The 14964-nt window shown below is 33.4% G+C and overlaps 2 protein-coding genes across 13 annotated transcripts in view; both read left to right on the top strand.

Annotated features, from left to right (window-relative positions):
* The first annotated feature begins 1237 nt into the window (after positions 1–1237).
* rer1 (retention in endoplasmic reticulum sorting receptor 1) lies at positions 1238–9124 on the top strand. Of its 3 annotated transcripts, none has more exons than XM_051116479.1 (8): positions 1238–1382; positions 3630–3715; positions 3794–3898; positions 4097–4196; positions 4279–4357; positions 7222–7357; positions 7457–7585; positions 8620–9124. In XM_051116479.1, exons 2-7 carry the CDS (start codon positions 3635–3637, stop codon positions 7544–7546), a joined length of 591 nt encoding a protein of 196 aa, XP_050972436.1. In that variant the 5' UTR covers positions 1238–1382; positions 3630–3634; the 3' UTR covers positions 7547–7585; positions 8620–9124. The 3 variants fall into 3 exon arrangements, with proteins under 3 accessions (XP_050972436.1, XP_050972438.1, XP_050972437.1); XM_051116481.1 differs by having other exon boundaries at positions 7457–7511; XM_051116480.1 differs by lacking the exon at positions 1238–1382 and adding an exon at positions 1788–1927.
* A 1060-nt stretch (positions 9125–10184) lies between these two features.
* Positions 10185–14964, top strand: part of aak1a (AP2 associated kinase 1a) — a 62690-nt gene continuing 57910 nt past the window's right edge. For all 10 annotated transcript variants that reach the window (XM_051116467.1, XM_051116470.1, XM_051116472.1 and 7 more), the window contains exon 1: positions 10185–11069. In XM_051116467.1, coding sequence (XP_050972424.1) covers positions 10916–11069 — 154 coding nt within the window. In that variant the 5' untranslated portion in view covers positions 10185–10915. The remainder of the gene's footprint in view (positions 11070–14964) is intronic.

Raw genomic sequence — 14964 nt, forward strand, 5'->3', positions numbered from 1 at the left:
AAAAGAAATAAAAAGAAAACAAGTATGTAAAACAGAAAAAGAACAGAGAATGTGTTAGAGGGTAATTTTTTTTTTATAATAAATAAACAGAGAATAAGTAGATTGAATAGAAATAGAATACAATTTTTTAAATAATAAAAGCATGCAAACAGATAGAATAGAAATAGAATAGAAAGTGTGTTAGAGGTTAAAGTTTTCTATAATAAAAAGAAAACAAACAATAGAAATAGAATATAGAGTTTTTTTTACTAATAAATAAAAGAAAACAAGTAGAATAGAAATAGAATAGAGAGTGTTTGTGTTACAGGGTAAAGTTTTCTATAATAAATAAAAAGAAAACAGAATAGAAATAGAAGAGAGAGTTCTCGCATTAGAGGGTAAAGTTTTTTAATAAAAGAAAACAAGTAAATAGAATACAAATTGAATAGAAAGCGTTAGTTTTAGAGGGTCAAGTTTTTATATATTAAAAAAAACAGAAAGAACAGAAATAGAATAGAGGTTGATAGTGTTAAAAAGAAAACAAATAGTTTTTAATAATAAAACAAGTAGAAAAAATAAAAATAGAATAGAGTGTTTGTGTTAAATGGTCAAGTTTTTTTTATAATAAATAAAAATAAAAGACAGAATAGAAATAGAATAGAAAGTGCTAGTGTTAGAGGTTAAAGTTTTTTATTATAAATAAAAAGGAAAGAAATAGAATAGAAAGTTTTTTTATAATAAATAAAAAGAAAACAGACAGAATAGAAATAGAATCGAGAGTGCTCGTTTTTAAATAACAAAACAAGTAGATAGAATAAGAATAGAATAGCGAATGCTAGTTTTTAAAAATAATAAATTAAAAGAAAACAAGTAGATGAAATAGAAATAGAACAGTGCTCGTTTTAGAGGGTCGTGTTATTACAATTAAAAAAAAAAAAAAAAAAAAAAAAAAAACAGAATAAAAATAGAGTGCTAATTTTTCTAAATAATAAATTGAAAATGAATGGGTGCCGTCAAAACGAAAGTCCAAGCTTATAAAAACAGCTGTTTGGTGTGGATTACTTGAGCATTATTGTGATGCTTTTATCAGCTTTATGGACTCCCATTCTGGCGGCACCCATTTACTGCAGAGGATTTATTGGTGAGCAAGAGATGTAATGCTACATTTCTCCAAATCTGTTCTGATCAAGAAACAAACTCGTCTACATTTCTCCATCTACATATGGATTTGTGTGAACAGAACTAATGGAGTTGAGTTCGGAGGTCCTGCACAGGGAACGATGTAGTCCGCGCTCGGCTGGTGTGGTCTGATGCGGCTGCGGTTACAGAAGCACTGACGTGTTCACAGAGCAGCAGCGCGACGCGCGGATCGGCAGCCGAGAGTGACACAGCGGCACAACCGGGTAAGACAAACACATTTCCTCTCATCTCACTCCTATTTTGAACCTCTCACAGGCGTTACGACTCCTCGACAATGTTAACCGTTCGTCTAATTTTACTGTCCTCCAGTGGCATGATGATCATAAAATCAAAATTTTTACAAGATGCAGTAAAAGGTAGTGCTAGCAAAGTTTACCCCTCAAACGCCTGCGTTCGGATTTCCCCGGAAGTGAGTTGTCCACTTTTGTGCGTGTCTACTGGTCTTTGTAGTTTCTCCCCGAAGTACTTTGGATTACACATTCACGTATAAAAACTACAATCCGTGTGTTTCCGCTTGCGGCAAATTGTTTCGTGTAGGACTATGGGAAGTGTAGTTTATACATAGCGGTGTCAACGCAGATGACCTGTTCTAAAAACTACAGTAACCAGCATGCTTTGTGCCTTAAAGGAATCACTCAGCTGCGGCTAACCACCGATGCTAAATAGCAAATTAGCTTACGAGGGTCTGACTATTAGCCTTCTAGTTAGTTGGTTACATTATTAGCGAGTTTATGAAATAAACGTTGAGGTAAGTGTCTCTTGCGCCAGTTCACTAATGAGAACAGACCTGAGAATAGATTTGTACCGGAACTAAAGCTAGTGTTCATTTGCATGCACTGTCCTGTTTAGAGTAAACGTCAGGAAATAGACACGTATCTGAACCAGGAATGGCAGGTTCTGCCCTGAAATCACTATACATTTAGTTGACGTATTTATAGTGTATGTTGATGCTTTAGATTATGTAATTTTAGCAGTGAGGGAATGAGGCTGATGAGCTGCTTTGAGGCTTCAGGCTTTTGCAGAAATATCAAGCCGGTTCATCATTCCGTTTATGCGCCGTTTTATTGATTTATTTATTTATTATTTATTATTTATTTATTATGATTATTATACTCGAATAACCTCTTGTTCATTGACGTGTTCGTTTTTTGGACTTTGGCTCAGATTACATGTATAGGTTATCACACGGAGGTTTCCCCTTGTTTTACGACCAGGAAATAAATTCTTTTAACCGCACTACTAAGTCAGTCGTATTTATCGTTGACAAAAAAAATGGGAAAAAATCAAAGATCCGCATGAAGATAGATAGACAACAAATGTTTGAATTTTAAACCCAAAACGGGATTTAACACCACCCACAACCCCGCCTGTGAAATGTCATTCATTGACAGTACAGAGCAAATCAGCTGATCCAAAGAAAAAAAAAACCTTCAGGAATGTGTACACGATTTCTGTTGTCATTTCTTGAAACAACTCTACAGTTTTCTATTTTTTGGTCTTCTTTTTCTGTGCTTCCAACATGACAAAAGAAAAGTTGATCTTATAATTCATAGAAAATTGTTCCCAAGTGGGATAAGTGTGATTACAGATTGAACAAATGCTTTTGTAGGGCATTTAAAGAAAATAATTCAATTTTAAATTCTTGTGGGTCCCGTTGTGACTGTTTTTATTCAGTTATATGTAGAAATGATCAAAAATAAAGAATTGGTGATGTAAAGCTGATCTGTGAGATAGTATGGTAAAATTAAAAAAGTAGATTATCTGTAGAATCATATTCTTCTTCTTCTTCTTCTTCTTCTTCTTCTTCTTCTTCTTCTTCTTCTTCTTCTTCTTCTTATTATTATTTGTAGCGAAATATTGTATAGATTGGTATAGAAATTGTTTGTAGGATTATAAAAATGTATAAAGGATTTACAATTTCCTTTAGGATTTTCAACAAGGATTTGCTTCAAAACACTGTCTTAGCTACGAACAATTGATAAATCCAAATAATAATAAAAAAACAAAACAAATAAGAGCTAATTTTTCAACGTTTAAAACATTTAAATTAAAGCTCCAAATAGCCTAATTTTTCTACAACATAGAAATGAAAGTGTCAGTTATAACTCCTCACGGTTTGAGCGTAAAACACTTTTAGAAGCATAAATTAGGATGGTGTAGCTGTTCAACACCATTATAAGTTATAAGAACAGTTATTATATACAGAAAAACATGCTTAAGAGACAGCAGGACTTGAAGGTATTTCTATATTCATGGATGCTATGATTTGCATGCAGTTTTGAATATAAATTTGTGGAAACAATGAGCGTAATGATGAGATTTACATTGTGTTATTTCACTGTAGATGGGTAGCAGTGCTTTTCATTGTGATTTAACAGTAAATATAAACACAGCATGTAAAAATATACCTGTTTTCACTGTACACTCAACATGTTCCTCTAAATTCACAGACAGAATGCCAGAAGGAGACAGTGCCGGTGAATCCATCCATGGGAAACCATCAGCGATCGGAAACTTCTTTAAACGGCTCGGGCAGGTGAGGCTCTTGGAAATGACTATTCAAGTGATTTCAAGACCAGCAATTTGAGAACTACAATTTCTCTTTGAAATACAGATTTATCAGTCATGGTTGGACAAGTCAACGCCATTCTCCGCAGTCCGATGGGCGGCCACTCTTATTCTTACGGCCATATATATGATCAGAGTATATATACTACAGGTAAAACACTGTGCTTTAGAAATAATATTCTTGTGTCTGTTTAGGAATATTTGCATCTATTTTATCTGATTCATTTTTGCAAACATGTATACTGTTATTATGGTTGTAGATTGATGAGAATGTTCTTGTTGTTTAACACATGCATTTGTAATTGAAAAAAGCGAAGCAAACGTAACGAAACATTTCTGTTTTTATTAGGGGTGGTACATAGTCACATATGCTCTTGGGATCTACCACCTAAACCTCTTCATTGCTTTCCTCTCACCAAAAGTGGATCCCTCATTGCTTGATGATCCCGGTAGGAGCAGGATTACGTACTGTCATCACTGACACTTTGCTTTCTGGAGGGGATTTTTCCCTAATTGTTGTCTGTTCACTAGATGAGGGTCCAGCACTACCAACAAAACAGAATGAAGAGTTCCGGCCGTTCATCAGGAGGTTGCCAGAATTCAAATTCTGGTAAGTTAACACATTATGGGTTTTAAAGGGGTTAGGTCACCCAAAAATGAAAATTTGGTCGTCATTTACTCAACCTTGAGTTGTTTTAAACCTATATGAGTTTCTTTCTGCCTTTGAACATAAATGCAATGTTGGTAACCAGTAGTTTGCTTACTAACATTCTTCAAAAATATCCTTGTGTTTGAAAGAAGAAAGAAATTCATACAGGTTTAGAAGGACATGAGGCTGAATAAATGACAAAATATTCACTTTTAGGTGAACTGTCCCTTTAAGATCCCATGAAATCGCTTGATGAGTTCACTTTTCTTTAAAGAATGAGTTGATTGATTTGATCCAGTGACAAGCAGATCACAAATGCTGTGGGGATGTAACGATATTATCGATATCATGATAGCAAAACGGTCTCGATATTATCGTGCTCACATGACAATATGAAACAATAGGTCTTCTGGGCTATTTCTAACATAAAAGATCTTTAAAGTTGTGTTTTGGGCCATTATTCTTTGGCCCAGTATCCCACAGACAAACTAAAACTGAAAGCGCATAATGGCTTAAATTTACAAATAATTACTTACCCCATTGTCATCCAAGATGTTCATGTCTTTCTGTCTTTAGTTGTAAAGAAATTCTGGTTTTTGAGGAAAACATTTTAGGATTTTTCTCCATGTAATGAACTGCATTGGTGCCCCGATATTGAACTTCCAAAATGTAGTTTAAATGCAGCTTTAAAGGCTCTAAGGAAGAAGGGTCTTATCTAACGAAACAATCGGTCATTTTTTTTTTTCTCCAAAAATAAAAATTTGTATACTTTAAGTAGAAAAGCTTGTGTAGCACTAGGTCTGGGCTGTGCGTCCACGACGCTACGTAGTGCGTACTATTGAATCACGTCGAAAGGTCACGCTGAACGTAGTTGTAAGAGAAAATAAGATTTTTCGCCATTCTCTACCTCTTTGAGCCGGAGTACACAGACAATGAACTTGTGATTCATAGTGTCGTAAACACACATCCCATGTGCGCTTAAAAAATATACACATTTTTATTTTTCAAAAAAAAATGGCGCATTTGGGAACACAGCGGCCACCAGTTAGGCTTCATTTTCACGATCAAAGCATTTCACTAGATTTGTAGTGAGATGTGTTTTTGTAAGCCTGTTTTCACTTCCTTCAAAATAAAAGCTGTACTGCCGTTTTTGTCAAAATAAAAGCTTAAAACTGCAGTATGAATTGCTGACAGCTAGAGGTTTAAATGCATAACGCTACTGCAGACCAAATTCAAAATATCTCTCTTATTCCCTGCTGTAGTGTAAAGCAAAAATACCTACGAAATATTCATTTTCATTTATTTTGCAGTGCAGTTGTTTACTATTGTTGTTGTTATATTCTAATTTGTTTGGCTTTCTAAAACACCAGTGCGAATGTAATTTAGACTGAGACATTATATCACAACTAAAAAGAGGGTTGAGTCCCCTTTTCCTGACTTAAGTTTCTTAGTTAAGAACGCTCTTAGAACGCATTAGATAGAATAATTTAACTTTAAAACGTACAAAATTTTCAATTTTTCCAATTCGTCATTTGTCTTTTTTTTTTTATTCTTTAAATATTACAATAAGTATCATATTGTGGACTTCATATATTATCGTATCGTGAAATTTTGATATCGTTACATCTCTAAAATGCTGTGATTTTTACTATGTGGAAAACATAGACAGAACCACAGAATTCTGTGATTAAAAATTTAATTTACTGTATAATCTGGAATATAACAGAATTTGGAAAAATTTGGAAGAGTAAAAATAGGGCTGATGTCTGCATGATCTGCATGCCTTTATGTGAATAAACAGCGTAGTTTATTCTACGCAAAGTAAATTTTGACACAAATATATACTGTTGTACAGTAGAATGAACTATTCAAATTAATAATAACAATAATAAACATATAGTTTTTTTTTTTTTTTTTTTTTTTTTTTTTTTTTTAAGAAATATCGCACAATATCACGTTTTTGTTCCTTTAAGCTGTTTTTTTTTTTTTATTATTATTTTTGGCCAAAAAAATAAATAAAAGGAATTATTCAAATTTAATTTCAGTACATTTTAAAAGATTAATTGTTAAAGGTTTTTTTGCATTCATTTGATTACCTCTGTTTTGATCACAATTTGTGTTCAATCATAAAACGCAACATTTATGAAAAATAAGACGGGGCACTATTATTGTTTGAATTTTAATTAATTAAGTTATTAAGTTGTTGGTGTTTTATGAACTGAGTTAGTTAGACATCTTTCTTATTATTAAAATTTAATTCATCCATTAAAACCAGAAGGTTTTAATGTCCAGAAAAAAAATCAATGAAAAACACATTATGTGGGAAGATATAAATAAATAACTACTGGTTAACTGAATATATATTTGTTTTTATAAAGAGCAGGGTGACAATATACAGCTGATATTAACACATGCACAATGTTGACACAGTAAACCTAATATTTATTTGACATAATAGTTTGAAATGATCAAGTTATGAAAGCATTTCTTTTTCATTTAGCATTTGTGTTTTTTTGCACTGGAATCAAGCATCTGTGCTTTCATGGTTGTGATTGCAAAACGTTCAGGTTGAGAGTCTCATTATTATTGTTATTATTATTAATAAAATAATCAAGATTAAGCATTTAACCGTTAACATGCAGCCCTTAAAAATCCAACACTAATCAGCCAAACAGGAGAACTTACCAGATGAAATTCAAAGACTTCAAAGGATTTCTGTACTTATTTTTTTCTGATTCCTTGATGTTTATATTATGTAAATAAATGTGTTGTATGTTCCTTCTGAGTGCATCGATTTATGTGTGTTGTTTTTGGTTGATGTTCAGGCATTCAGCGACGAAGGGCATCGTCATCGCTATGATTTGCACATTCTTCGACGCCTTCAACGTGCCAGTGTTCTGGCCCATCCTCGTAATGTATTTCATCATGCTGTTCTGCATCACCATGAAACGGCAGATCAAGGTTCGCAAGTTCGAGATATTTCTAGTTCATGATGCTGAGTTACCTAAAAATAGCACTAAAAGTAAAGTTCTTTGACATTGTTTGTGTTTTCTTCCACAGCACATGATCAAGTATAGATACCTGCCCTTCACACATGGGAAGAGGACTTACAGAGGCAAGGAAGACACAGGGAAAACCTTTGCTAGTTAAAATTCCCCTTCCTGAAATTAAACTTATTGATGAAGAATGGTGCGTAAAGGGGGGTTGAGGTTTTCTTTATCTTTTTTTTTTTTTGCTTTCTGTCTTTTTCTGAGTAAGGAAAAGCCAAGTCTGTTGGAACCTTTGATCGACATTGAAATTGTAATGCTGCCTTTAAGCGTTTGGGGTTTGGGCCTTTGAGAAATGCTGTCGAGAGCTTCTACACTGGCAAATTTTAATATATTTGGACAACTAAGTATGAGATTTGACTCATTTTTTTTGTTCAGTGGTCCCGGTATAGATTGAAAATATATAGTTCACTTGAAAAATTCACATTTTTGAAATCATTTACTCACCTTCATGTCATGTTTCTGTGGAAAACAAAAGAAGATGTTTAGCAGAATGTCCATGCTGCTCTTTTCCTTACCTCAATTTTATATGAAAACAGCAGCATGTATATAATCTCCTTTTTTGTTTCACTAATAGAAAGAGACATCAACTAAATGAGTGTGAAAATGAATTTTGGGTGAACTATTACCTGATTCTTTACAAACATGGGAATATCATATAAAAACGCTGGGGGGAGTTGTCATTTGTATAATTAATAGTGATGGAAAACAAGCCACATTTGATTATTTTATGACCCCCGTGATGAAAGAGACCATATAATATTCATACCGTGGTACATTTGGTGTCCTTCATAGTTAATATCATTAGATTCAGTATTGAGATGAACGTCAGAAGCTTCTGTGAGACTGGAGACGTTACTGATCATAGGGACTTAGTGGAGTTCCATCTTGCCACATGTTAATATTTGCCTTTTATGAACATTTGTAATTCTCTTAATGTGCTGTAGCATTGTATTTAATTTTTGTACATAGTTGTCCACCTTAATCACATCCATTCGTGCTGTTTGTAAGTTATTCTTCAGTAGTTGAACCGTTTAAACCCCCCTCACCTTGTACGTCGGGTTTTTTAAAGCAAGCGTGCATTCCATTAAAATAGTATGATACAAAAATATTGGCTGTATGTTTTTATCGTTCAAGCATTCCTAGTAAAAACTTTCTCTCTTTTTTCTTTTACAGAGGAAACATAAAGTTGAGTGCTTTAACTATTACAAATGGATGGAGAGGGTTGAAGGTTGTTGTTTTTTTTTTTTTTTTTTTTTGTGCTGGGCCATAACAACTAGTATAGTTTCTTTTTTTCTTTTTCTTTTTCTTTTTTTTTTTAAAGGCAGATGGAAAGAACTTGGAGCTGAGACACATTTTCCTATCAAAGTGCAGTTTTTTGGAAGGGGAGATATATATATCTATATATATCTATCAAAATATATATATATATAAAAATGTATAATTTTTTTTTAATGGTTAGCATGTTTGAGTTGTGTTTTTTTTTTTTTTTTTTTGACAATGGCATTTTTACTGTATTAAATTAATCTTCATCAAAAAATAATAGATTTGTTAATTCCTGATTAAAGAGATTGCATGTTTTAGGTTTTCTTGTGCTGCTGGTGAAGAGAAAACAAGATGATTTTAATAACTAAGTGTAAATTTTTCACTCCAAATGCTATTAAAAGGCTGTGTCCCTTCACTGCTCATTACTTTTTTTATTGCTTAATTAACAAATGGAGTTATATCAATAATTCTGGTATTTATTTTTTTTCTTTTTTAAACATTGTCCTTGTAATTATGCATAATTACATGCAACCTAAACCAAACCCATACTTATAATAAATACATAATATTACTCAGAACCTGATTGTATAATTGCACTGTAACAAGGAGACCTTAAAAATAAAGTGTAACCATAATTCTTTAGTATTCATACAAGAGTGCTTGGGTGAGTCAGAAGATAAGGTAAGGTAAAATGTAATGCACAGAGAACAACTATAAACATTTGTAGTACTGAGAAATGCAAGAATGTCATTGCTTGCATTAGATAAAACATCAAACCAGCTGGCATCTGCAAACAAATGATGCTAGAGCTTTTCTCAGAACTAGTTTTATCTTTATGTGGAACAGTAAAGGAGGGTGGGATAAGATGTGCCGGGCGTTGTTGTCATGAGTATGTTTAGAAAGAGCCCACAGCTGACTGAGTCGCAAGTGATAAGTGTTTTTAAGGCTAAAAACCTTTGCTGTTAAATATTTGGTGCATGTAATTTGACAGTGAACGTGTTACCACATAGAACAAACAGAATAAGCACGTGTACCAGACAATTAATTAAAATGAAGAAATTTCAGAATTTAATGTTTAATTCAGTGTGTAAACTGTTTTTTCGTTGTAACTGTGACATTTACTCAGAATTTCAGAATGAAAACACTTTCTACACTAATTTGTATAATTATAATAATTCTACATTATTCTAATTTTTGTATTGTAGATAAATATATTTTCCTGTAGGGGGCAGAAATGTCACACACATCGTCTCGTTCTGGCAATTAAATGCATACAATATATATATTTTTTTATTTTATATGCATTTCTGATAAGTTTAAGACAATTAAGTCATTATATTTCGAATTTGTTGTATGTTAAAATTATTAATTAATTAAAAGATTTGAATTTACAACAATACTTTTGTGTCAAATTATCAAGCCCCCTCGCGGATGTTATCGGAAACGCACGTACGCGTCAACACAGTGACGTCACCGTGTACCGTTGAACTACAACTACCAGAGCGTCTCTGACTTTACGCGACCGAGTCCACCCTAACGCGCGCTTTATTTTTGTTCTCAACCGGTGTGTGGCTGTTTTCCTAACTTAACCTGGTCGGCCGTCAATGAGCAAACACCCTCACTCACTGTTCTTAAGGAAAACCCCGTCGAACCGGCTGTTTGCCTGTGTATACGTTGCACTTCCGGGTTTTCGGGCAAGCGTCTTTTCCTGAGGATCAGCTGTGATGATTGAATGAGCGAGCGGAGAGGAAAGAGCGACTCCTGTGTGCTGTGCTGCCGATAATCGTTGCGGAATAGCAAGTGCACAAAAAAAAAGAGGATTCCTGGATAAAGCTGCTTCCCTGCTGGCAGGAGCGCGCTGGCACCCGTCAGATCTTTTATGATATGCTGCTGTTATAAGTATGAAGATATGTCAATGGTGACTCATCCTTCTGCTCTGATACACCAGTTGTTTTGGATCTGTAACACTTGGTTTAGTTTAACGCAGCCTGGGCTGGTGTTGTGATGAAGGTCCGCTGAGCTCGAGTGAACCTCGGAGTCTTTATCTGGACTGTAACGTTAATATATTGAGAGATATACCGCGCGTTTCTGTATTTCGTGCATCCCACCGGCTGTCAAGCTCTGCTGGAGCTGGAAAACGACACGCAAGCGAGAGCCTGGCGGTTTTTCATGATTTAATGATTGTTAAAGTGTTGCCGGTTGGACAATGAAGAAGTTCTTCGATGCCCGACGGGAGATGGTGAGCTCCGGGCCCGCGTCTGGAGCCGGTGCGGGAGGCAGCGCGGGGTCCGGTGCGTTTATCGGACGCGTTTTCTCCATTGGACGATATCAAGTGACCGTGGAGGAGACTGTGGCGGAGGGTAAGCGACTTTATGGTGACTTTATGCTTTCAAACAGCGAATGAAATGTTTGCGCTGGTGATGCTTTTATGCTCTATGGTCAAAAAATAAATAAATACATGATGATGCCTTATGAATGAGCCTCTGGCGTCACTGCTCTCAGTCATGCGTCATCTAAATATTTGCTGACTGCATGGAGTGAGGGGTGCTGCCTCAGCACAGGGAGGTTTGCTTTAAAATTTAACCGCAAAATGAACATTTGGTGAGCATTTGCTCACCCTCGTGGTGTTACAGATCTGTATGACTTGCTTTCATCTGGAGAAGTTTAGCAGAATGTCAAAGCTGCTCTGTTCCACATGGTGAAAGTAGATTGAGGCTGGAAAGATGAAGCTCTAAAAGTGACAAATACTCTCATTCAGGTAAACAAAATAACTCCTGAATGTGTACTACAAGTCTATAATAAAAAGCACATGGTAAAATTGAAATCATTTTTTCATTGAAAATCTTGCCCTGAGCCTGCATGTATGCAGCTGTCGACAGCAGGTTTGTCATGCTGCCAAACTGTCTGGTTTCTTCTGTCTTTTGTAAGCCAAACAAACAGTCATAAGGGTCAATTTATCTAAGGATAATATTTGACCGAGATACAACTATTTGAAAATCTGGAATCTGAGGGTGAAAAAAATCAAAATACTTAGAAAATCGCCTTTAAAGTGTCCAAATGAAGTTCTTAATAATGCATATTACAAATTCAGAATTAAGTTTTGATATATTTACAGTAGGAATTTTACAAAATATCTTGATGGAACATGATCTCTACTTAATTTCCTCATGATTTGTGGCATAAAAGAAAAAACAATAATTTTGACCCATACAATGTATTTTTGGCTGTTGCTACAAATATACCCCAGCGACTTAAGACTGGTTTTGTGCTCCAGGGTCACATATTTGTGTCTTAAGTAGCACGGGTATATTTGTAGCAATAGTCAAATTATAAATTATAAAATAAATTATTGATTTTTCTTTATGCCAAAAATCATTAGGATATTAAGTAAAGATCATGTTCCATGAAGATATATTGTAAAATGCCTACTGTAACTATATCAACTTATTTTTTGATAAGTAATATGCATTGCTAATAACTTCATTTGGACAACTTTAAAGGCAATTTTCTCAATATTTAGATTTTATTATTATTATTATTATTATTATTATTATTACATTTATTTATTTATTTATTTATTTATTTATTGCCCCCTCAGATTTTAGGTTTTTTAAATAGTTGCATATCGGCCAAATATTGTCCTATCCTAACAAACCATACATCAATGGAAAGCTTATTTATTTAGATGATGTATAAATCTTAATAAAAAATAAATAAATAAAAAAAACTTATGATTGGTTTTGTGGTCCAGGGTCACATTTGTCTTTGCGTCATTAACGGAACAGAAATTGTAAAGTAGTTTACTAACTTTAATATTGTTCGGTGGAGCTCAAAAAATCATAGGCCCGAACCCTTTTTTCATTATTTATTATTATTATTATTATTAATGTGTCTATTTTTAGTCATATTAGATTCTTTTTACACTCCTGTAGAATGGAAGAGAGTATTGTAAATATTCTACAAGATACCTAATTTTATGTTCTACCAAATAAAGTAATTCATACTGGTAGAAAGACATAAATGTGAGCATTGGACAACAGAATTTCCTTTAAAATACGTGTGGTTACTAGGGTTTCTGTAATTTATGTTCAGCCCATTGTGGTTGTGGAGCTGAGCATGGAAAGCTCTGAATGCACAGGATGCATTATATGAGTCATCAGCTTTAAGTCTCTTAAGCAGATTTGGAGTCATTCCCCCTACTGATGCACTAAGAGGTCAGCAAAGGAGTCCTAAAGGGTGTCTTAATCAGGGTATCAAGAACTCAAAACTGGTTATGGCGTGAGAAATTTTAAGCTATATCTTAGCGTTACAGCTCATCTTGTCAAGACAGGCGACATTATCAAGGCTGAGAGAGTAAAGCGGCTGTCGTATGTTCATGTCATGACCTCAGTGCATAGAGAGTTTTGCACAGGTCATTAATGCCTGTAAGCACATTTGGAGTCACTGTGTCTTATGGGAGACCCGAGGCATCCTGCCATTTGTTTATGTAATAGGGAAATCTAGAACTTCACTTATTTTGATATATAAGTTTGTAACAGTGTTTTATCCATGAAGGGATTCTCTTGAAAGAGACACTTTGCCACACAATATGTTTCATTGGAAACATAGCTGGAGAGCGATGCATTGTGATGTCCTCAAATACTTGCGTTTTATGACAATGTTGATTTGGTCTACTTCTCACGAAATCTGAACGGCTGCTTTTATGTGTCTCAACAAAACAGGCCTTGGATTCAAAATCTGCTTTTGATTTTGTCTTTCATTGCACTGCCATTGCAGTCCAAGCATATTTTGAATACATTTTAAACTTTTCATGGACATTTGGAGGCATCTCATAAAGGGATCATTCACCCAAAAATTAAGATTGTCTACGCTCTAAACCCTTTTGTTCATCTTTATAACGCAAATGAAGATGATGAGGGATGTTCTCTTTAAGCATGCATGTTTACTATATTTGACAAGTTTCATATGTTTTTTTTATTGTTTATATGTGAATAAAAGTTTGAATTAAATCTGTTTATCATATAAAGGTCTTCATTTCTCTTCTGAAGACTTAAATTGAACCGTGCAATTCATGTTTTTTAAAGAAGTCTTTTCTGCTCACCAAGCCTGCATTTATTTGATCCAAAATACAGCAAATTAAGCAGAAATATTGTGAAATATTTTTACTATTTAAAATAACTGCTTTCTATTTATTCCTGTGATCAAAGCTGAATTTTCAGCATCATTACTCCAGTCTTCAGTGTCACATGCTCCTTCAGAAATCATTCTAATATGCTGATTTGCTGTATAAGAAATATTTCTTGTTATTATTATTATTATTATTATTATTATGAATGTTTAAAACATATGATAAAGATACAAGAGATAATTTCAGATAAATGCTGTTCTTATGAACTTTCTATTCATCAAAGAAAACTAAAAAAAATATCTACTATTTTCAGTTTAATAATAATAATAATAATAATAAATGCTTTTTGAGTAGCAAATTAAATTATTAGAATGATTCCTGAAGGATCATGTGACAGGAGTAATGATGCTAAAAATTCAGCTTTGAAATCACAGGAATAAATTACATTTTAAAATATTTTATAATAAACTATTTTAAATAGTAAATATATTTAAAAACTGCTTTTTTGCTGTACTTTGGATCAAATAAATGCAGGCTTGGTGAGCAGAAGAGACTTCTTTAAAAAAAGCATTAAAAATCATACTAATTAAAAACGTTTGAGTGGTAGTGTACAATTAATTTTTTTTTTGAGTTTTTAATGTACAGACATAAATAATAAGAGAATATTAAAAATATCTAATAAATATCTATAAAAGAATATTTATTTTTGGGTGAATTATGCCTGTAAATTTCTTAAAATATTACATATCACCTTATTAGGCAAGATTATGTCTGTAAAATGTCATGTGGTGCGACTTCTTAACTTTTTACTTTTTACCTCAAATATATTTAAATATATAACTTGATATTTAAGTTATTTAAAAATTTTATAATCATAATTAAGATCACTCATGTATTCTTGGTGTAAGAACAGTATTTTATTACTTTTAACCAGATGGTTACACCACATGATATTGTGTCTAGTTTTTTGTTTTTTTTTTAATTAAATTTTAAACTTTTTTTTTGTGAAAACCATATGAAGTCAAAGTAAATACAAGAGAATATCACTTGGAACTTGACACGTGTTTTAACTTGGAAAGTTTTAATTTTTTATGGTGGACAATTGCAGTTTCTAAATAGCATTCAAT

The sequence above is a fragment of the Labeo rohita genome, chromosome 8, assembly GCF_022985175.1.
Source record: "Labeo rohita strain BAU-BD-2019 chromosome 8, IGBB_LRoh.1.0, whole genome shotgun sequence".
In the NCBI taxonomy this organism is placed as follows: Eukaryota; Metazoa; Chordata; class Actinopteri; order Cypriniformes; family Cyprinidae; genus Labeo; species Labeo rohita.